This window comes from Felis catus, chromosome B3 (genome assembly GCF_018350175.1).
Source record: "Felis catus isolate Fca126 chromosome B3, F.catus_Fca126_mat1.0, whole genome shotgun sequence".
Taxonomy (NCBI): Eukaryota; Metazoa; Chordata; class Mammalia; order Carnivora; family Felidae; genus Felis; species Felis catus.
Window position 1 is genome coordinate 33,879,104 of NC_058373.1, and position 22,875 is coordinate 33,901,978.

At 35.7% G+C, this 22,875-nt stretch overlaps 1 protein-coding gene across 12 annotated transcripts in view; it reads left to right on the plus strand.

Moving 5' to 3' along the window:
* MYO9A (myosin IXA) overlaps nucleotides 1-22,875 on the plus strand; it is a 280,504-nt gene that overhangs the window by 195,888 nt on the left and 61,741 nt on the right. For all 12 annotated transcript variants that reach the window (XM_045059075.1, XM_045059073.1, XM_045059076.1 and 9 more), the window contains 7 exons: nucleotides 2,806-2,948; nucleotides 5,561-5,784; nucleotides 6,298-6,414; nucleotides 7,954-8,142; nucleotides 9,403-9,450; nucleotides 18,805-18,916; nucleotides 22,011-22,072. In XM_045059075.1, the coding sequence (XP_044915010.1) occupies nucleotides 2,806-2,948; nucleotides 5,561-5,784; nucleotides 6,298-6,414; nucleotides 7,954-8,142; nucleotides 9,403-9,450; nucleotides 18,805-18,916; nucleotides 22,011-22,072 (895 nt within the window). The remainder of the gene's footprint in view (nucleotides 1-2,805; nucleotides 2,949-5,560; nucleotides 5,785-6,297; nucleotides 6,415-7,953; nucleotides 8,143-9,402; nucleotides 9,451-18,804; nucleotides 18,917-22,010; nucleotides 22,073-22,875) is intronic.

Here is a 22,875-nt window from a genome sequence, read left to right on the forward strand (position 1 = left end):
GTATTTACCTAAAGGATACAAAAATGCTGATTCAAAAGGATACATGCACCCTGATGTTTAAAGCAACATTATCTACAATAGCCAAATTATGATAAATAGCTTAAGTGTCCATTGATGATTAGATAAAGACGATGTGGTATATATACACAATGGAATACTACTCAGCCATCAGAAAGAATGAAATCATGCCATTTGCAGCAATATGGATGGAGCTAGAGAGTACTGTGCTAAGTAAAATAAGTCAGAGAAAGACAAATACTGAATGATTTCATTCATATGTGAAATTTAAGAAACAAAACAAATGAGCAACAGGGAGAAAAAAAAAGGGAGACAGACTAAGAAACAGACTCTTAATTATAGAGAACAAACCAGTGGTTACCAAAGGGAAGGTGGGTGAGGAATGGGCGAAATAGGCACTTGTTGTGATAAACACTGGGTGTTATATGGAAGTGTTGAATCACTGTATTGTACACCTGAAATGAATATTGCTTGTATGTTAACTGGACTTTAAATTAAAAAAAGAAAAGATAAGAACATAGAGCAGTTCAGAAGATCCAGTGACCCACATTAATAGGAAGTTCAGAAAGACTGAACAAAGAAAATAAAGAGGACCAATCATTAATAAAGTAATTTAAATAAGTTTCATAGAACTGAAGGACATGGGTTTCTAGATTGATAGCACCCAGTGATTGCCCAACATAATGGATGAAAACAGACCCGTACTAAAAGACATGTCATTGTAAAACAATAGGGACGAAAGGAATTTACATAATGATGATGGATGAAAGTAGCTTTTCAAATGATGTTTGTACAAGTACTGAGGGAAACCATGCCAGATTAGAGCAGATTAGAAGGCTCTGGGAGAGATTTCTTAAAGAAATGGAGTACTTACTGTGTTTGAACATGTTGAAAAGAGATGTACACAACTAGGAAAGCATTTCGAAGTGAATTGATGTGGATAAGTGAGCAAATGTAAAGCAAAACATTAACTCTAGAGAAAAAAATAGGTTATACAGGGAATTACATGCCTTAGTTGTGAATATTATTTGTGTAATAAAAAGTGGCTGTTACTACAAGAAAATATTATATATTGAGCTAACTCAAATTGCCATTTGATTCTGTTGGGGGCATACCTGTCTGTGGAGAGTGTAGAACAGGAGTGTTGGAACATGCTTAATCATTACTTGTGGTCACAAGGATGGCAGCAATATAAGTATGGTAAATATTAAAAAGTTAAATCAATTCAAAAGGGTTGCCTCCAGGGATCAGAAAAGGAATGAGATGGCAGAAGGATGCTGTCCTTTCTAATAAGCCTTGTAGAACAACTTCTCTTTACAGTATATGGATGTGTAAGTTTAGTAATAGGCTTTAAAGAAAGGAACAAAAGAAAAAAGAATGTGGGTTTCAAAACCAGATAGACCTGTTTTTAACTTTCAGCTTCATCAGTCCTCTGAGCCTCAGTTTGCTCATGGGTAAAAAGTAAGGATAATAATAGCTATTTATCATAGTAGTTGTGAAAATTAGGTATATCAAAAAGGCATATCATGCTTGACTCCTGGTAGATGCTTATATTTATTTTGATTGAATGAACATAAAAGGTAAAAAAAGAAAAAACAAAAAATGAATGCGCAAATAAGCTCTTGGGGTATGGGGTTAGGATACATGATGTATGGTCAGTAAATGTGCACTGTTATTATCCTACGTGTTTTTTTTTTTAATTTATATGATAGGAGAAAGTATATAAGCAATAATAATGAGGCTTATATATAAGCAATAAGAATAAGGTAGTATAACAATCAATATAGTTATGATTTTCAACTTCATTACTCACTGGCTGTGTAGTCTTGGGAAAGTTACCTAATGTTTAAGCCTCCAGTTTTTCACTTATAAAATGGTTTTTGTAGTTGAAAGTAAACTTGTTTTTATAATTAAATAAGGTAAGCCAGTGTAAGCACTTGTGCCTAGAGAAAAATAACAAATAAGTGGTAGCATTTGTTAAATAATAGTATTGATAACTTCTACATATAAATCACATTAAAATATTTTTTATATAATGGTAAGTGGAAAGGTTTAAAATTGTATCTTCATCGGGGCACCTGGGTGACTCAGTCAGTTAAAGCGTCTGACTTCAGCTCAGGTCATGATCTCATGATTCAAGCCCTGCGTCTGTGCTGACAGCTCAGAGCCTGGATGGACCATGCTTTGGATTCTGTCTTCCTCTCTCTCTTGCCCCTCCCCTGCCCATGCTCTGTCTTTCTCTGTCTCAAAAAAAAAAAAAAAAAATTGTGTCTTCATCATGATTACAGTGCTGTAAAAATAAATGGGCATTCTTATGGATAAAGACTTGAAGGGAATTAACAAAAAAAAAAAAACCCAAAAAACAAAAAAGGTAAACTGATACATTTTAGAGTGATGGGATACCAGTGAGTTTTTAAAAGGTATTTTCTTTGTTGTTGTTTATGTGCTAAATCCAAGCTGGAAGGAGGACAAGAGTGAAAAGATACCAGTTTAGGAATCAGAAAACTTTAGTTAGAATTCTAGTTTTACTGCTTTGTAGCCATTTCATTTTCAGGAATTATTTAACATCTCTGGGTCTTATTATTTCCTGTATTCAAGATGAGGAAACTATCTCCCTTCCAGAAGAAGTTTAAATGTGAAATTGAAGGTTAAATATGATTAAACTTAAGTGTGAAGGTTATATGAAGTCATACACATGAAAGGTTTATATGGGTTAAAGTGATGTACAGATATTATCACTGTAATATACTAATTTCTTTCCATTTTTACCTTTATTTTTAAAAATAGACCTCAGAGAGCTAAGATGAGATTCTGGGCCAAAGGGAGACAAGGGGAGAAGAAGACTACCCGAGTGAAACCTGCCACCCAACCAGAGGTGTCAGCATTCTTTGCTGGCTCAGATACGATTCCAGCTCATCAGTTTCCAGATGGTAAAACAGATAGAGGGTGGAGATTGTCTTTCTAATTTTCTACTCTTTCTGAGACTTTACTGTTCCTGTTGGTCAGATATTCTATGAGATAGGACCAGGATTGTTAAATCCTTCCTTAACTTTATAAAATTACATTGTACCTATAATAGAAGTTCCAAGGAAGTGTACAAAACGGTGAAGTAACAACTTCAAGAATGATGGTGAATCTTCGGTTAGCCTCAGTTTTCTACAGTGTAAAAATTTAGCTGATATTCATTCACTTAACAAATTTGTGTTTTAGTAAAAATTAAGATAATAGCAGCTAATATTTGAGTGCTTACCATATGCAAGGCACTGTACTAAGGATGTTGTATGTATTAACTCAGTTGATCCTCACAATTTTTTGAGGTTGGTATAATTATTATTCCCAATTTATAGATGAGAAAGCTGAGGCACAGAGAAGTTATTTGCTGATACACATATTGTAGTTGGCAGAGCTGAGATTTGAATTTAGGTAGCCTAGCTCCAGGGGCTAAACCCCTGTGCTATATATTAAGTATGTACTATACTGTCAATGTCTCGGACCTTATAAATGTAGCTGTTATTTTAACATTTTGGACATCAGTCACAACACACTTGGAAGTACCCAACAGTGAGTTCATCTGTTGAGAAAACTGGCCTTTCTAAATGCTAGAATTACTAACTTTCCAAGGATTCCAGTAATTCCAGCATTAGATGATTATGCCATTTCCCCCCAAGCCTTTGCTCAAGCACCTGTGAGAGTTTTTAATCATTATGTAAAAATGCCAGCTATCTTCAGCAATGATGGGCTATATACCAGAGATGAGTGTGTGGTAATGAGTGGGTGAAATACCAGTGGGTAAGTGAAATATCAGGATTGAATAAAATAGAAAGTGGATCTAGGAAGAAAGTTATTATCTCTAAAGGAAAGAGCAGACCCAGTTAAAATAAGTAGACAAAACTTCTCATATCTAGGGTAAGATAAAGGGACAAGGAGAAAAGAACATCAGGTTTCACATAGGAATGGATGAGCCCAAGCAGAGGCAGTTGTGCATCAGGGAAAAAAATGGTAGAGCTGTAGTTAGAGCCCTATTTTTGCATGTTGTGGCTTTGCTCCTATCAGTTAGCAAACTGATAGGGATAAAACCAATAATGAATTAAATGAATACTACAAGTTCAGTTTGGAAATTTGGGGAATTCTTACCATTACATTACTAAGAGGATCTCTTTCCTATATCTTATCTGGTTTATAGTAATCATTCTAAATTTTTCATTTTTCACAGCTCTATTCTCAATGGCTAATTCTCAGGAAGGAAGCATAAGGCTCTTTAGTTGATGCATATATTATTAGCAGGCTTTACTGTGTGTTGCTCCTTAAGGATATGTATATAAAAATTAAAATTGTAGCTTTTTACTTATCTTTGGGTAGCAATTTATTAAGGTAGCCCTTGTTTTTAATACTGAAATAGTATTATAATTTCTATAGTAATCATTATTTTATTTGAGAAAGATATTGACTTTGCTAAATGAAATAATTAGATACTTATATGTTTAGGTTATATAATGGAATTAAAGTCAATTGATACTAATTTGCACATACATATATCCTATATCTTTATAATTTTTATTGTGGTGCCATATCTTAGATTGGGTTTGCCTTTCTGCTTGAAGTGGCATTTAGCATGTAGGAGGCTACTTTTTTCCTTCATTATCAGAATTAGCTTTTAGAAGGAATGAGGACATACTATTGGATAGGTGAATATGTGTCAGAGAAACAAACTGAAATGTGAAGTGAGAAGGGGCAACATTCTTATCAAGCCCCAGGTAGGGCTTTGGCAAACCCAGTATAGTTCTGGATTGTGATGGACTTACATGGAATCTAATTTCGCTGCTGTAAATAGTTATTAAGAAGATTTGTTGGGCCTTCCAATATTATATACAAATCTAATGCATTCCAGGAGATTTCTCAGAGAATTCTAGGAATCCTAGGATTCCTGAGAAATTTAGTTATTTGGGAGATATGTAAGACAGTCGTAAATACTAAAGAGACCAGGGAGAAATGAGCCAGTTGACTTACCTGGCTCTCTAGACAGGTTGCCAGGCTAACACCAGATAATATAACTGGAACATTTATGGCTTTAGACCCTAGTAATGAAATAATAATAATTAACGAATTTCATTGGTTTGCTGGACTCATATATAGCTGAATGTTCATTCAAACTAATATAGTGAAACTATGACTGGGTTAACAGCATGTAATGTGCCAGGGTGATTACATCTTTTTTTTCTTTGGGACTGTGGTGTCTGATTCCAGGCTTCGGTTCTACCAGACCCCTCTATCCAGGTTTTTGGTATCAGACCTTAGCCCCTTGGGAGACATGGTGGCATTTCCTTTCGAAAAGTGATAATTTTAAAATACATTTTCTGTACAAATATGCAGTCTGGATTTATTGCTTAATTGCTTAACCTCAGACATTAACGTTACTTGGCTTTTCAGATACTTACATATGTTTCCTTCAGTGACTTACTAAAGGAAGTTAAACTTAGAAGAATATGGAGATTTCAATATTTTCACTAAAAGTTTTTTTTTGGATACTTATCTTGAATTGTAGAATTAGTTCAGTATCACTCGACACCTCCTTTGAGCCCAGACTTGCCTGGTAGTTGCCGGAAGGAGTTCAAAGAGAACAAAGAACCTTCTCCAAAGGCAAAGCGGAAGCGAAGCGTGAAGATCAGCAATGTGGCTTTGGAATCTGTGCACTGGCAAAATGACTCTGTCCAGATCATAGCAAGTGTCAGTGATTTAAAAAGTATGGATGAATTTCTTCTGAAAAAGGTACACTCTGCACGCTGAGTTAAGCCCCTGATTGGTTTTGACTATGCAATACGTGTATATATCAGAATATGGCCCTTATAGATCAAAGTTATATATGCTTCAGTAAGTTAGATGGTCTTTTCTTTATCAAAAGGTACAAATAACAGGATATACATTACTCAGACTGGGTGGACAGGATTTAAGGTTTTATGCTTTAATATTGACTTCCATTTTACTATAACTGTCCCATTATATTCCATTGTAAAGGTGAGACATGTCATTGCATACTTGGAGTTTTTTCTCAGGTGACAGAACAATAGAATAATACAGTGTTAGAAGGATCTTAGAAATCATCTAGTAGTAATAAAACATTTGCTTTCTAGTCATGATTTTACCTGGGACCCATAATAGCAGGAGCTTGTACTTTCAGAACCATCAGGACCATCATTGTTGAAGAACCAATCAATATCACTATTGTGTTCACCTGTTTTTAATTAGTTGATTATATGCAAAAACTCTTTCTGTGGCCTCCAGATGAATGACCTAGATAATGAAGACAGCAAGAAAGACACATTAGTGGATGTTGTATTTAAAAAAGCCCTAAAAGAATTTCGGCAGAATATCTTCAGCTTTTATTCATCTGCCTTGGCGGTAAGTTGGACTGTGTTAGGAGATACTCAATAGTTCAACATATGAAAATTTGGCAATGCTGTAGAAGATCATACAGAAGCTGTGTTCAATGAGAGATTTCTCAAATTCTTTGTTTTTGTTTTAGGAATAGGTAGGGAAAAGCATACCTATGGGTCTTAGATTAATACCTTCCTTCAGTTTCCTTAAGTAGGTTTTTTTTCTCCTCTTAAGATATTGAATCTTCTTAAGATGATGAATTCAAATATTCTAGATGTGATTCTGTGGCTCTCTACTATTTTGACTTCTCATAATCCTTTTAGCTCTAGCTTTAGCTTTTAATTTTCACATGTGTGGAATTATATATTTTTCCCCAGTGGAATTAGAGCATTTATGTTTGCTGATTTATATATATCAGTTCATTTCACTTTCAGATTTACCTTATAATTTTATGTGATATTGGTTATGTTTTAGAAAATTTATTTTCATGCTAAAGTATATAATAATTCTTTGATCTCTACAATCTATGAATTCTCACGTTGTATAAATAATTGTATTTAATCATTTTTCTTTGTTCAATCTGTAATTTATTGTGAAAAGAGAAACCAGAACTTTCTTGTGTACCCTCTACTTTTTCTTTCTCAATATAAGACTTTTTGATTTTTTTTTTTTTAAGACTTTTTGATTTTTTAGAAACCTCAACCATGCAGTCTGAGAGAATAGGAATTTCAAGACCATAGTAAGAGTAGTAATCAGGCTATGGCAAATGACTAGGTTTGGGTGGAGACAACATTGGCCGTATTTTTCTAATCCTGCTCAGCTGCTTATTATGCTCATGTCTTTCTCTGCTTCATACCTGTATTTCCTAGATTAGGGACTCAGGGTTGTTGCTCCAGTGCACTTAAATTACATAGGAAGAACCAAAATTATAAAGCAGAGCTTAATAGTGGTTTTCTAACCCTAGATCAAAAATGTTCAACTTATTTTGAGGAAGTGAAGGAGAAACAAATTTTAAATGTATTTAACACTTTTTGGTCGTTTAAAGCCCCTTTCTTCTCATAAAGATTCCAGACCTTATTTAAATAAAAAAGTTAATTCCATGTAGATTTCTGTGCATGTAATACAGTGTTAGTCAGGGCATATCACTCTTTGGAAAAATAAAATAAAAGTTACCTAATGTATCATTAGACAAGGATTCAAGTATTCATTCTTTCAATTTTAGAGTGGAACTATCCAAACATGGTTCATTTTTGAAGCAATGGGTAATTAAAAGGGATGCAAATAATCTTTATAACTAAATATAGTTTATTGGAAAGTTACCAGGACTTTTTCAGATTGTTATATTGTTTAAATTGTTAGGTATTTGACTCAAATTTAATAGGTTTTATTTGGCAGACATTCCAAGTAGAAGAGTTTACAAATACCACATGAGTTCATGGGCATGCCCATTAGAAAGGATCCTAATCTTTATTCTAAGCACTACCTAATACAAGTTCAGTCAACTTCTATATTTATAGAATTTCTTTATAAAACCTTAACATTTCTTCTCTTATTGCTTATTAGGTAGATGATGGGAAAAGCATACGGTATAAAGACCTCTATGCACTATTTGAACAGATTCTGGAAAAGACCATGAGACTTGAGCAGCGTGATTGGAGGGAATCTCCAGTCAGAGTTTGGGTTAACACTTTTAAAGTGTTTTTAGATGAATATATGAATGAATTCAAGACTTTGGATTGTATACCCACAAAGGTAAATATAATATGTTTTGATTTCTAAAAAGGATTCAGTTAAGAATTTTTAACAGTCTGTTTGACACAGTGTTTGAGAAGAACATTACAGGAAACATGTCAACTTAGCACTGCTTTAGATTCAGCAAACTTAATTCTGCCTTGTAAGTTTATCAAGCCATTTTATCTAAATCTTCTGCAATTAATATATTCTTTGCTTAGTTACAATATAATATGTGTCCTCAAAATTATACCTTCTACTTTGATAGAGTTCACTACATGAATTTCCTTTTGAAAAGTCGTGGTTAAAGATGTGATTCATTGTATCATTTGATGGCCTTTATGTAAGGAACCACATATTATATTTCTTCTTAAATTAGGTTTTGAGAGGATGTGTGTTGCTAGAAATCTATATAACAGTTAATAGTAACATTTATTTATTGAATTCCAGGAATTGTACTAGGAGTTTGATATTTAATTCTTGTTTGTCCTATTAAATAACTATTATGAAATCCCTATTGCAGAAAAGATAGCAAGCTTAGACAAAGTTATCAGTGTTTCATTTTAGTACCCCAGCTGAAATAAATAGGTCTCTAATTATTAGATATCAGGAATATTATTAATCCTTTTTATTGATGGGGCCTTATTTCCAGTTGTTCTGGTTTATATGTGTGCAGATTTATAAGCCATTTTAACTCATTTTTGAAGTAGTCAGGTATAAGTAATACCTTGAAAGTTCCTCTGTTCTAGGTCAAGGTTAACTTTATATTATGCAGAAGAAGATTTTTAGTAGGCTTATACTGCCTTTGTTTATAATTTTAAAGGTTAGGTTTAGATTGCTCTATACTGTAATTATCAGGAAATGTCATATATAAAAGAGCTTTCCATATCCCTTGTGATACCTTTTTATATTTAATTCTGAGATGGAGAGTTTTTTAGAGACAAAATATGGAAAGTACAATCTTAAAAATTAATAATCATTCAGTTAATGATTAAAATAAAATTATTTAAATTAATATGGAATGGCTTCTGGACAGAACTAATGTTTAATAAGACAAGAATCCCTAAAGTGTCCTTTTATTCTGTTGTTTTTATGAGCACTGTGTTTTACTAAATTTAAAAGTTTTCTCACATTTACTTACTAGCACTGCACACTTTGTCTTGAAGAACAAAGAGCTGCTTGCTCTACTACCTGTGAGCAAAAATCTCAGCATTTGCACAGAAGCAAGAAAGTATGTTTGTCTTTGTTGATATTACAGTTTCTGTATTTCTCTCCCATCAGGTGCCAAAAACAGAAAGAAAGAAAAGAAGGAAAAAAGAAACTGATTTAGTAAGTTATAATCTGTTTCTTATGTTAGCAAGAAATAATTTTTAGTAGTCTGACGTATATTTTACAGTATTTCTGTGGATATATGTAAGGAATGTTTATCAGTTGCCTAAGGGGTTATAATTTATGTCTTTACAAAAATTTACAATGGCAAATGTGTCTTGAATTCTGTGACTTGCTATTGGTGGTGGTTTCCTAAAATGGCAGAAAAGTGAAAATGTTTACTCATGAAAGGTACAAATACCTCTTCTCAGACATAGGAGCTGTTTAACTTCCCCTCATTTCTAAAAAAACAAAAGCAAAAACAAAAACAAACAACTGAGGACTCTTAAGGGTTTTACAAATATAACTACTTCTAATTCAAAAGACATTCTCAAAGTCATTTCAGCATATTTTGCCATTGCTCATGTTCTTAATTTGTATAATGTATCTCTTATTAACTGTAGCCATCATACTGTACATTACATCCTCCTGATTTAATTATTTTGTAACTTTAAGTTTAAATAAATAATAAATGATTTTATAACTGAAAGTTTGTACAGCCTTCCCTGCCATATATTTTAGTAACAGGCAGTGTTGCCAGTCATCATCAATGATACTCTTGGTCTAGTTCTGTTTGCCAGCATAATCTCTAAAATTTTTAACTAGTTTTTATATTTGAGAAATTCATAACATAATTTAAAATGATATTCATTATAAAGGAAACTTCTTTCCCGGTCCTTTTTCCTTAGGGGCACCTGGGTGGCTCAGTTAATCCTCTGACTCTTGATAGCAGCTCAGGTCATGATCTCTCAGTTGTTGGATTGAGCCCCATGCTGAGTAGAGCCTGCCTGGGATTCTCTGTCTCCCTTGCTGTCTGCCTGTCCTCCGCTTGAAGTCTCTCTCAAAATCAGTCAGTCAATCAATTAATAGACATAAAAAATTAAATGTATATATTATTCCCCTTCCTTTTTTAGGATATTCTGACTGGAATTATCTTTTTACTTTATTTATAGTTGATTTGTTTATTATGGAAATACAGATTCACCAGTTTTTAAAAAATGTTTTAAATGTTTTTATTTATTTTGGAGAGAGAGAGAGACAGACAGAGCATGAGCAGGGGAGGGGCAGATAGAGAAGGCAACACAGAATCTGAAGCAGGCTCCAGGCTCTGAGCTGTCAGCACAGAGCCCCATGTGGAGCTCAGACTCATGAATCATGAGCTCATGACCTGAGCCAAAGTCAGAAGCTTAACTGACCGAGCCACCCAGGCACCCCTCACCAGTTATTTTATGTTTGAGGTTTGTATCTTTCTTAGACAAATAATTATATAATTATTACAAATAATTTTTCACTTTTCCCTTGCCTTTTGCTCATACATTTATTGTTTCATTTGTTTCGTATAAAAATTTTTAATCATCTGGGATTTATTTTAGTCTTGAATAAGGTAGGGATCAAAGTCTGATTTATTTTTAAAAGCATGTCAATTCTCTGAACTGTGTTCAATGATGCATTTCTTTTGCAATGATTTGAAATATCACTTTTATAATATACTTCATTCCAGATGTATTTGGGTTTAATTTTGAACTTTCTCTTTTTATTCATTGATCTGTTTATACACATATCAAATTTTTTAAATTACTTTTTATGTTATCAAATATATGTACATGTATACCCCCATATACACATGATATACAAGACTCTAAAGTCTTGAAGGCTTTTCTCTTACTTTGACTAAGTTTTTATTTTAATTCCAGTTCGTTAACACACAGTGTTACATTAGTTTCGGGTGTACAATGTAGCGATTTAACACTTACATACGATAGCCAGTGCTCATCACAAGTATACTTAACCCCATCCCCAGTTTAATCCAGTTACCACCCTTTCCCTGTCCAGTAACCATCAGTTTGTTCTCTATAGTTAAGAGTCTATTTCTTGGTTTGCCTCTCTTATTTTTTTCTTCTGTGTTCATTTGTTTTTAAATTCCACATATGAATGAAATCATATGGTAGTCGTCTTTCTCTGACATAATACTCTCTAGCTCCATCCATATCATTGCAAGTGGCAATATTGCATTCATTTTTGTGGCTAAATAATACTCCATTGAATATATACATACCACAGCTTGTTTATCCATTCATAAATTGATGGATATTTGGGCTCTTTCCCTAATTTGGCTATTGGTTGATCATGCTGCTATAGACATTGGGGTGCACGTATCCCTTTCGATTAGTATTTTTGTATTCTTTGGGTAAATACCTAGTAGTGTAATTGCTGGATCATAGAGCAGCTCTATTTTTTTTTTTAAATTTTTAAACATTTATTTATTTTTGAGAGAGAGAGAGAGAGAGAGAGAGAGAGAGAGAGAGAGAGAGAGAGAGAGAGAGAGAGAGAAAGGGAAGAGGGGAGAGGGAGGGGCAGAGAGTGGGAGACAGGATGGATCCAAAGCAGGCCCCATGCTGCAAGCGCAGATCTCACACCCTGTGAGATCATGACCTAAGCCGAAATCAAGAGCCAGCTTCCCAACTGACTAAGCCACCCAGGCACCCTGGGCAGTTATATTTTTAACTTTCTGAGGAAGCTCCATACTGTTTTCTAGAGTGGCTGCACCAGTTTTTCATTCCCACCAACAGTGTAAAAAAGGATTCCCTTTCTTTACATCCTTCACCAACTCCTGTTGTTTCCTGTGGTGTTGTTAATTTTAGCCATTTTGACAAGTGTGAGGTGATACCTCACTGTAGTTTTGATTTATACTTCACTGACGATGAGTGATGGTCATCTTTCCATGTGTCTGTCTGTTAGCCATCTGTATGTCCTCTGGAAAAATGTGTTTATTTCTTCTAATTTTTTAACTCAATTATTTGTTTTTTGGGTGTTTAGCTTTGTAAGTTCTTTATATATTTTGGATACTAATCTTTTGTCAGATATGTCATTTGCAAATATCTCTTCTCATTCCTTAGGTTACCTTTTAGTTTTGTTGATTGTTTACTGTGCAGAAGCTTTGTATTTCAGTGTAATCCTAGTAGTTTATTTTTGCTTTTGTTTCCCTTCAGGAGACATCTAGAAAAATGTTGCTATGGCTGATGTCAGAGACCTTACTGCCCTTGTTCTCTTCTAGGACTTTTATGATTTTAGATTTCACATTTAGACTTTGATCCATTTTGAATTTGTTTTTAGTGATGTGTGGTGTAAGAAAGTGGTCCAGTTTCATTCTTTTGCATATAGCTGTCCAGTTTTCCCAACATTATTTGTTGAAGAGACTTCCCTTTTCTCATTGGATATTCTTTCCTACTTTGTCAGAAATTAATTTACCATATATTTGTGGGTCTATTTCTGGATTTTCTGTTCTGTTCCATTGATCTGTGTGTCTCTTTTTGTGCCGGTACCATACTGTTTTGATTATTACAGCTTGGTAATATAACTTGAAGTCTGAAAGAGTGATGCCTCCAGATTTGCTTTTCTTTTTCAAGATTACTTTGGCTATTTGGGGTCTTTTGTGGTTCCATACAAATTTAGGATTGTATATTCTACCTCTGAAAAATGCTGTTGGTATTTTGATAAGGATTGCATTAAATGTGTAGATTGCTTTGGGTAGTAGACACATTTTAACAATATTTGTGCTTGTAATCCATTTCTTTGTGTCATCTTCTATTCCATTTCTTTCATTGGTGTTTTATAGTTTTTGGAGTATGGGGTCTTTCATGTTGTTCATTAGGTGTCTTACTATTTTTGGTGCAATTGTAAATGGGATTGCTTTCTTAATTTCTCTTTTTGCTGCTTCATTACTGGTGTATAGAAATGCAACAGATTTCTGTACATTGATTTTGTGTCCTGCAACTTCATTGAATTTATTTGTCAGTTCTAGCAGTTTTTTGGTGGAGTCTTTAGGGTTTTTCCATATATAATATCATGTGTCTGTGAACAGTGAATGTTTTCCTTCTTCCTTACCAATTTAGATACCATTTATATCTTTTTGTTGTCTGAATGCTATGGCTAGGACTTGTAGTACTGTGTTGAATAAAAGTGGTTAGAATGGACATCCTTGTCTTGTTCCTGATCTTAGGGGAAAAAACTAAATATGATGCTAGCTATGGGTTTTTCATATGTGGCCTTTATTTATTATGTTGAGGTATGTACCCTCTAAATCTACTTTGTTGAGGGTTTATCTCATGAGTGGATGTTGTACTTGTCAAATGCTTTTTCTGCATCTATAGACATGATCATGTGGTTTTTTTTCCTTTCTCTCATTGATGGGATGTATCACATTGATGGATTTGTGAATATTGAACCATCTTTTCAACCCAGGAACAAATCCCACTTGATTGTGATGGATGATTTTTTTTCATGTATTGTTGGATTTGGTTTGCTCGTACTTTGTTGAGGATTTTTGCATTTATGTTTATTAGAGAATGCTGGCCTCATAGAATGAATTGGGAGGTTTTCTTTCCTTTTCTATTTTTTGGAATAGTTTGGGAAGAATAGGTATGAACTCTTATTTAAATGTTTGGTAGAGTTCACCTGTGAAGCCATCTGGTCCTAGACTTTGTTTGTTGGGAATTTTTTCATTACTGATTCAATTTCTTTGCTAGTAATCAGTCTGTTCAAATTTTCTATTTCTTCCTATTTCATTTTTGTTAGGTGATATGTTTCTAGGAATTTATCCATTTTTTCTAGGTTGTCCAATTTGTTGGCGTATAATTTTTCATAATATTCTCTGTGTATATCTGTGGTGTCAGTTGTTTTTTCTCCTGTCTCATTTGTGATTTTATTTGAGTCCTTTCTCTCTCTCTCTCTTTTTTTTTCTTAATAAGTCTGGCTAGAGGCTTATCACTTTTCTTGATTTTTTTTTTGGAGAACCAGCTCCTGGTTTCATTCATCTGTTCTATTAATTTCTTCTTTTTTTTTTCTGGGTGACTGATTTGTTGTTTAGTAGCATGTTATTTAACCTCCACATATTTGGTCTTTCCAGAGTTTTTCTTGTGGTTGACTTCTAGTTTCATAGTGTTGTGGTCAGAAAAGATGCATGGTATGACTTTGATATTTTGGATTTGTTCAGGCTGATTTTGTGGGCTAATATGTGATCTATTCCAGAGAATTTTCCATGTGTGCTTGAAAAGAGTGTGTTTTTCAGCTGATTTAGGATGAAATATTCTGACTATATCTGTGAAATCCATCTGTTCCAGTGTATCATTCCAAGCCATTGTTTCCTTCTTGATTTTGTGTAGATGATTTGTCCATTGATGCAGGACGCATTGTTAGCAAAATTGGCATTGGGCCACTAGTTTTATGATGGAACCATGAAATGCTGCAATGGCTGGGGACATGAGGCCTGGTGTGCAGTGCACTGTGGCTGGGTGTGGTTGGGCCTGATGCTGGATGGTGGCTGGGGGTGCATGGCTGAATGCTGCTGTTGGGTGCAGTATATGGTAGCAGCAGCACACCTGGTGGGTGGGTGGGGAGCATGCAGCTTTAACAAAATGTGCCCTGAGCCCTGGGCCAAGGCTGCAAGTGTCTGGGTGTACAGCTCCTCATCCTGTAGGTGGCTCTGTGTTTGTGCTGGGGGCCAGGGGAGAAAAATGGTGACTGCCAGCTCCCTTGTTTTCATAGAAGTCCCCCGGCTCACTCCAAAATCAGCTTTAATTTATCTAGCTCCCATTTGCCCCCCAGTATTGTGTAAACTGCTATTTTTATGTCCTCTCTGTGCAGGTTACTATCTCTTTAAGGGATAGTATCCCAGCTATCAGTTGCCCTCCCAGCTCACCCCTTGCTGAGTCAGCTGACTTTTTTTTTTTTAATTTACATCCAAGTTAATTAGCATATAGTACAACAATGATTTCAGGAGTAGATTCCTTAATGCCCCTTCCCCATTTAACCCATTCCCCCTCCCACAACCCCTCCACTAACCCTCTGTTTGTTCTCCATATTTAAGAGTCTCTTCTGTTTTGTCCCTCTCCCTGTTTTTATATTAGTTTTCCTTCCCTTCCCTTATGTTCATCTGTTTTGTACCTTAAAGTCCTCATATGAGTAAAATCATATGATATTTGTCTTTCTCTAATTTCGCTTAGCATAATACCCTCTAGTTCCATCCACATAGTTGCAAATGGCAAGATTTCATTCTTTTTGATTGCCGATTCCATTGTGTGTGTGTGTGTACACACACACAACATCTTCTTTGTCCATTCATCTATCCATGGACATTTGGGCTCTTTCCATACGTTGGCTATTGTTGATAGTGCTGCTATAAACATGGGGGTGCATGTGTCCCTTCGAAACAGCACATCTGTATCCCTTGGATAAATGCCTAGTAGTGCAATTGCTGGGTCTTAGGTTAGTTCTATTTTTTTTTTTAACATTTATTTTTGAGAAACAGAGAGAGGCAGAGTATGAGTGGGAGAGAGTGGGGCAGAGAGAGAGGGAGACACAGAATTTGAAGCAGGCTGCAGGTTCCGAGCTGTCAGCACAGAGCCGGACGCAGGGCTCAAACTCATAAACTGCGAGATCATGACCTTAGCCGAAGTTGGACGCTCAACTGACTGAGCCACCCAGGCGCCCCAGTTCTAATTTTAATTAAAACATTTTTGTTCAATGTTTATTATTGAGAGGCAGACAGCGCATGAGCATGGGAGGGGCAGAGGGAGGGGGAGACACAGAATCCGAAGCAAGCTCCAGGCTCTGAGCTGTCAGCACAGAGCGTGACGTGGGGGTCGAACACATAAACCGTGAGATCATGACCTGAGCCAAAGCCGGACGCTTAACCAACTGAGCCACCCAGGTGCCCCTACAGCCCCTACTTTCTGTCCCTACAGAAAGGATGCTGTATTTTGTCAAATGCTTTCTCTGCATCTATTGAGAGGATCATGTGGTTCTTGTCCATCTGTTCGTTCTTTCTTTCTTTCTTTCTTTCTTTCTTTCTTTCTTTCTTTCTGTTTATTTTTGAGAGAGAGAGAGTGAGAGAGAGAGAGAGAGAGAGTGTGTGTGTGTGTGTGTGTGTGTGTGTGTGTGTGTGTGTGGGAGAGCGTCAGAGAGAGAGAGGGAGACATAGAATCTGATGCGGGCTCCGGGCTCTGAGCTGTCAACACAGAGCCCGATGCAGGCCTCCAACTCATGAACGATGAGATCAGACCTGAGCTGAAGTTGGACGCTTATCTGACTGAACCACCAAGGTGCCCCTCTTGTCCTTTCTTTTATCGATGTGATGAATCACGTTGATTGTTTTGCGGATATTGAACCAGCCCTGCATCCCAGGTATAAATCCCACTTGGTAGTGATGAAGAATTTTTTTAATGTATTGTTGGTTGGCTAATGTTGAGGATTTTTGCATCCATGTTCATCAGGGAAATTGGTCTATAGTTCTCCTTTTTAGTGGGGTCGTTGTCTGGTTTTGCATCAAGGTAATGCTGGCTTCATAGAAAGAGTTTGGAAGCTTTCCTTCCATTTCTATTTTTTGGTACATCTTCAAGAGAATAGGTGTTAACTCTTTCTTAAATGTTTGATCGAGTTCCCCTGAAAAGCCATCTGGCCCTAGACTCTTGTTTTTTGGGAGATTTTTGATTACTAATTTGATTTTTTTACTGGTTATGGGTCTGTTCAAATTTTCTGTTACTTCTTGTTTCAGTTTTGATAGTTTATATGTTTCTGGGGATTTGTTCATTTCTTCCAGATTGCCCATTTTATTGGCATATAATTGCTCATAATATTCTCTTATTATTGTTTTTATTGATCTCTCCTCTTTCATTCTTGATTTTATTTGGGTCCTTCCCTTTTTCTTTTTGCTCAAACTGGCTAGTGGTTTATCAATTTTGTTAATTCTTTCAAAGAACCAGCTTCTGGTTTCATTGATCTGTTCTACTTTTTTTTGTTTGTTTCTATAGCATTGATTTCTGCTCTAATCTTTATTATTTCCTGTCTAATGCTGGTTTGGGTTTTTATTTGCTGTCCTTTTTCCGTCTCTTTAAGGTGTAAGTTTAGGTTGTGTATCTGAGACCTTTCTTCCTTCTTTAGGAAGGCCTGGATTGCTATCTGTATTCCCTCTTAATGACTGTCTTTGCTGCGTCCCAGAGGTTTTGGGCTGGGTATTATCATTTTCATTGGCTTCCATGTACTTTTTAATTTCTTCTTTAACTTCTTGGTTAGCCCATTCATTCTTTAGTAGGATGTTCTTTAGTCTCCAAGTATTTGTTATCTTTCCAAATTTTTTTTTGTGATTAATTTTGAGTTCCACAGCGTTGTGGTATGAGAATATGCTTGGTATGGTCTCGATCTTTTTGTACTTATTGAGGGCTGATTTGTGTCCCAGTATGTGATCTATTCTGGAGAACATTCCATGTGCACTGGAGAAGAATGTATATTCTGCTGCTTTAGGGTGAAATGTTTAGAGTATATCTGTTAAATCCATCTGCTCCAGTGTGTCATTCAAAGCCATTATTTCCTGTTTAGATGATCTGTCCATTGTTGTAAGTGAGGTGTTGAAGTCCTCTACTATTATAGTATTATTATCAATGAGTTTCTTTATGTTGGTGATTAATTGATTTTATTTAGGTGCTTCCACATTTGGAACATAAATGTTTACAACTGTTAGGTCTTCTTGGTGGATAGACTCCTTAATTATGATATAATGCCCTTCTTCATCTCTTGTTAAAGTGTTTATTTTAAAGTCTAGATTGTCTGATGTAAGTATGGCTACTTCAGCTTTCTTTTGTTGACCATTAGTATGATAGATGGTTTTCCATCCACTTTCTTTCAATTTGAAGGTGTCTTTAGGTCTAAACTGGGTCTCTTGTAAACAGCATATAGATGGGTCTTATTTTCTTATTTTCTTGTCTTTTGATTGGAGCATTTAGTCCACTGACGTTTAGAGAGAGTACTGAGAGATACAAATTTGTTGCCAATATGTTTCTTGTAGAGTTGGAGTTTCTGGTGGTGATCTCTGGTCCTTTCTAGTCTTCGTTGCTTTTGGTCTCCCCCCCCCCCCCCCTTGTCTTTTCTCCCCTCAGGGAGTTCCCGGTAAAATTTCTTGCAGGGCTGGTTTAGTGGTCATGAAGTCCTTTAATTTTTGTTTGTCTAGGACCACTGATTTTTATAATTTAAAATGCTGATTCAGAGTCATGCAAAACAGCTCTTGTATGTTTGCAGCATTCCTTTCTGTTTTCATACAATTTGATCTTGTTTCTCTACTAGATTGTTAGCTTTTTGAAAGTAGGGACCACATATATTGCCTTTATTTAGTTTCTCAGAAGATCATATTTACTCCTGGAGTAAATGCCCATTGAAGACTTAACACGGGATTGAAGGATTTCCCATTGGCTGACTATGTTAAGACAGCATTTATTATGTTGGCTTTAACATAAATGCTATGTTTTTTTTTTTTTTTTTATTCAGGTAGAAGAGCACAATGGTCACATCTTTAAGGCCACCCAGTATAGCATCCCTACATACTGTGAGTACTGTTCTTCCCTGATATGGATAATGGACCGAGCCTCTGTTTGCAAATGTAAGTATGAGTGATCTTTTTTTTTTTTTTAAAGGAATCCATCTATCTTTACTACAGTAATTCCAAACATTTCACCATGAACCTCATTTTTGCTATATAATCTTGTCACATGTGGCAGAACACATGTACTTTGTCAGACACCCATCTATCCGTTCTTTGAAGTGCAAAATAAAGTACAGAGACCTGAACTGACTTCTCTAGGTTCTCAGGGGTCCCACTTTAAACTTGTGGCTAAGAAGGGTCTGGGCCCTGCTGTCAGGACTCACATCGAAATCCACTCTTCCAGAAACTTTTTATCTACATTTAGTAGCCTGAGGAACCAATTTGTGAGTTTCTTCAAAGAGGAAGAGACAATTCTTCTGAGGGAAGACAATTACCCTCAGAAATTATAGTACTTTTATTTAGCCAATATGAGTGATCTTTGAGAATTTTTTTTAACCCCTTGATATTTCTATTTCCTAAGTTTACTTACATTTTTTTTTTAACATAAGAGTAATTCACACTTCCTGATTCTTTAACCTCATTTCACTGTACTCTTTCACCTACTCCCTGTTGCCAAACCAGATATTTTGGTGTTGTTTGGTCATTGTATTTGCAGCTTACTTTATCTGAAATGCTCTTCTCCCAGACGTTAGTATGACTTACTATTTCAGTTAATCTATGTCTTCACTCAAATGTTACCTCTTACAGAGCTCTTTCCTTACTGTCCTATCTGAATGCCACTCTGTCCCCTAATTTTTTGTCCCTTAATTCTCTGTCTCCTTCCTCAGCTTAATAGTCTTCATAGCACTTATCACCACCCAAGGTTATATTAAGTATTTGTTTTCTTGTTTGTCAGGCTGTCCCACTAGAAAGACATATAAGGTCAGGAAACTTAATTGTTTCTTAATACCAGATCACTTGAAACTTAATACCAGATCAGTTCTGGTATTACAAATTTTGATAAATATTTGTTAGGTAGATGGACCTATAGATGGATGGATGAATTAATGCAAATATTATTAGGCTATAACCAAAAAAGTACTTTTTTTCTACTTGTAATCTTCTTTGTTAAACTTTTTGTGTGTGTGAAAGTTTATTTATTTTGAGAGAGAGCTGATGGGTAAGTTGCAGAGAGGGAGGGAGGGAGGGAGGGAGGGAGGGAGAGAGAGAGAGAGAGAGAGAGAGAGAGAGAGAGAGAGAGAAAATCCCAAACAGGCTCTGCACTGTCAGCAGAGAGCCCAGCACGGGGCTCAAACTCACCAACTGTGAGATCCTACCTGAGCTGAAATCAAGAGTCAGATGCTTTACTGGCTGAGCTGCCCAGGAGCCCCTCTACTGTAATCTCATCAGAATATATAAGTCTGTGAATGTGAATAGAGACTTTTTATAGGTCACCTTGGTTCTGGGTTCTGGCTTACAGAGGACCTTCAGATTCTTTTCCTGTCATGCCATACGTCTACTGTGGTGCTTTCAGTAATTCTTGGAGGTTTTGTTTCCTAGTGGCCTGGAATTGAATGACTGAAGTATTAGGAAGGGCTGTGTCCAGTAGGACAAGGATGAAAGTCATGGTCACCATTGTGGAATCACCATTATTAGATATGTTCATTTGTTCTGTCATCAACAATGGTTTCTTTTTGTTTTATTATTGATAATCTAAAAAAATTACAGTAAGAACAAAATAGGAAGTAGTTTGCCATTAACTTGACTGTTTGATGTTAGTCTGAGTCCAGTAGGTTTGGTATAAATGTCTCTGTGTTTTAAAACTGAAAATGGAAAAAAATCTGCTTGTTTATGACTTGGGTGGGCTTGGTTTGATTTCTAAATAGAATTAACTGACTTTGTGATTATACTGGTGGTTTCACCTGCACAATGAGATAGCCTCCCCTATTTGATCTCAGTCTTGAAAACCTCACAAGTTATGTTTTAGAAGCTCAAAAAAAATACTTAGGTGTTGATATCAAGGGGTAGAACTGGTGTAGCAAAGTGACACCGGTCAGGTATGTTTTCAGTATTCTCTCACTGCTTCTTCCCACTACCAATTGCCTAACAACACTTTTCTCTGCTGCTCCAGGGAATAATTTCTCCTCTGAAACTTTTCTTTATCTTTTTTCCCAGTCACAACTGATATTGTTTATATTCTGGTTCCTCAGAGCTCTATTCTGGACTTTCTAAGATAGTAAATAAATAAAGCCTTTCTTAGATCTTAATGTGCTACCCAACGTACTTTCATTTCAGCAGGAGTCTTTGGTGGTAATACGTTTCTTCCTCCTTGGAATGATTCTTAATAGGTATTTTTGGCACTTTAATAGATTGCAGAGCCAGATATATTAGGAGAGCATAAAGACTAATTTGTGAGTCAGGTCAGAAAGATAGAAAATATTCTGTAGGAATATGGCAGGTGCAGGGAGGAGGAGTAGACAGTGATGAAAGATTAAAAGCTTTTTCATAGACAGTAGTTAGAAATTTTAGGCATGTTTTTCAGCTTCACTTTTCTAAATAGAATGGGTTAAAATGCTTTTTTATTGTTTTTTATATGAAATTTATTGTCAAATTGGTTTCTGTACAACACCCAGTGCTCATCCCAACAGCTGCCCTCCTCAGTGCCCGTCACCCACTTTCCCCTCCCTCCCACCCCCTATCAACCCTCAGTTTATTCTCAGTTTTTAAGAGTCTCTTACGGTTTGGCTTCCTCCCTCTCTAACTTTTTTTTCCCCTTCCCCTCCCCCATTCTAATACCATATGAAACATATATATGATATTATAGCAGCCTCAAATTTAAAGAAAATATTTATGTCTAAAACAGAGTTGTAAACTTTTTAAAAAAAATTTTTTTATATTTATTTATTATTGAGAGACAGACACAGAGTGTGAGCAGGGGAGGGTTAGAGAGAGGGAGGAGACACAGAATCCGAAGTAGGCTCCAAGCTCTGAGCTGTCAGCACAGAGCCCAATGCGGGGCTCGAACTCACAAATTGCGAGATCATGACCTGAGCCAAAGTCGGTCGCCCAACCGACTGAACCACCCAGGCCCCCCTAAAGTTGTAAACTTTTTAAGTTCTTGTCATTGATGTACAGGCTTTTAAAAATACTGCATTCTTAATCTGTTTTTCAGTATGTAAATATGCTTGCCATAAGAAATGCTGTCTGAAAACCACAGCCAAGTGCTCTAAAAAGGTAAGAAATTATCACCTATGAGTAGTAAATAACAGATATATTGGTCTTTTCTACCTCATGAAAGAAAGCAAGTCCTCTTCAATGGTTTTATAGAGCAGTGGTTTTTAAACTTTTTGATCACAACTCACAGAAATACACTTTGTGTCGTGATCCAGCATACATATATATATAGGGATAGGTATATAATTGGATTGATTTTCCTGGAACTCTATTTACCTTCACTATTTGGGAGAGCTATTAAACTGGTTTCACAACTGACAGTTTATTAAAACACTGCTTTTAAAGGTTTTCCACTTCATTAAATGCTCATAACTCTTACTAGAAATTGTCTTGAAAGTGGTAGGCTATAGCTAAAGATTTTAACATTAACAGCAAGATTCACCAGCCCAGTTGGTGTTCTTACATAATTCATCTTGGATACACAGAGATCTAAAAGGTATTAAACATGTACTTTGACACTTTATTTTAAAGGAAGCAATGATTTTTGATAGATTTCAGGCTTTTTTTGCTATATAATCACATTTTTTTTACTTATTAGTCACATATGGACAGTTGTAACAATACTATACAAATCTGAACTGTAATATAAATGTGTGTGTGTATTGTTTACAACCCAGGTACAGTATTTGCATCTGTTCCAAATTAGTAGACAAATCATGGCAAGGTGTACAAAGAGAAATTTTATTCAAGGCTTAAAATACAATGAAGGTGGGACATTTGCTTTGAGCTTAGGTGGAATAACTTGTGACAGACTATTACCCATGCCGAGAATAACTGAAAAAAGTGTTGCTGCACATCAGAGA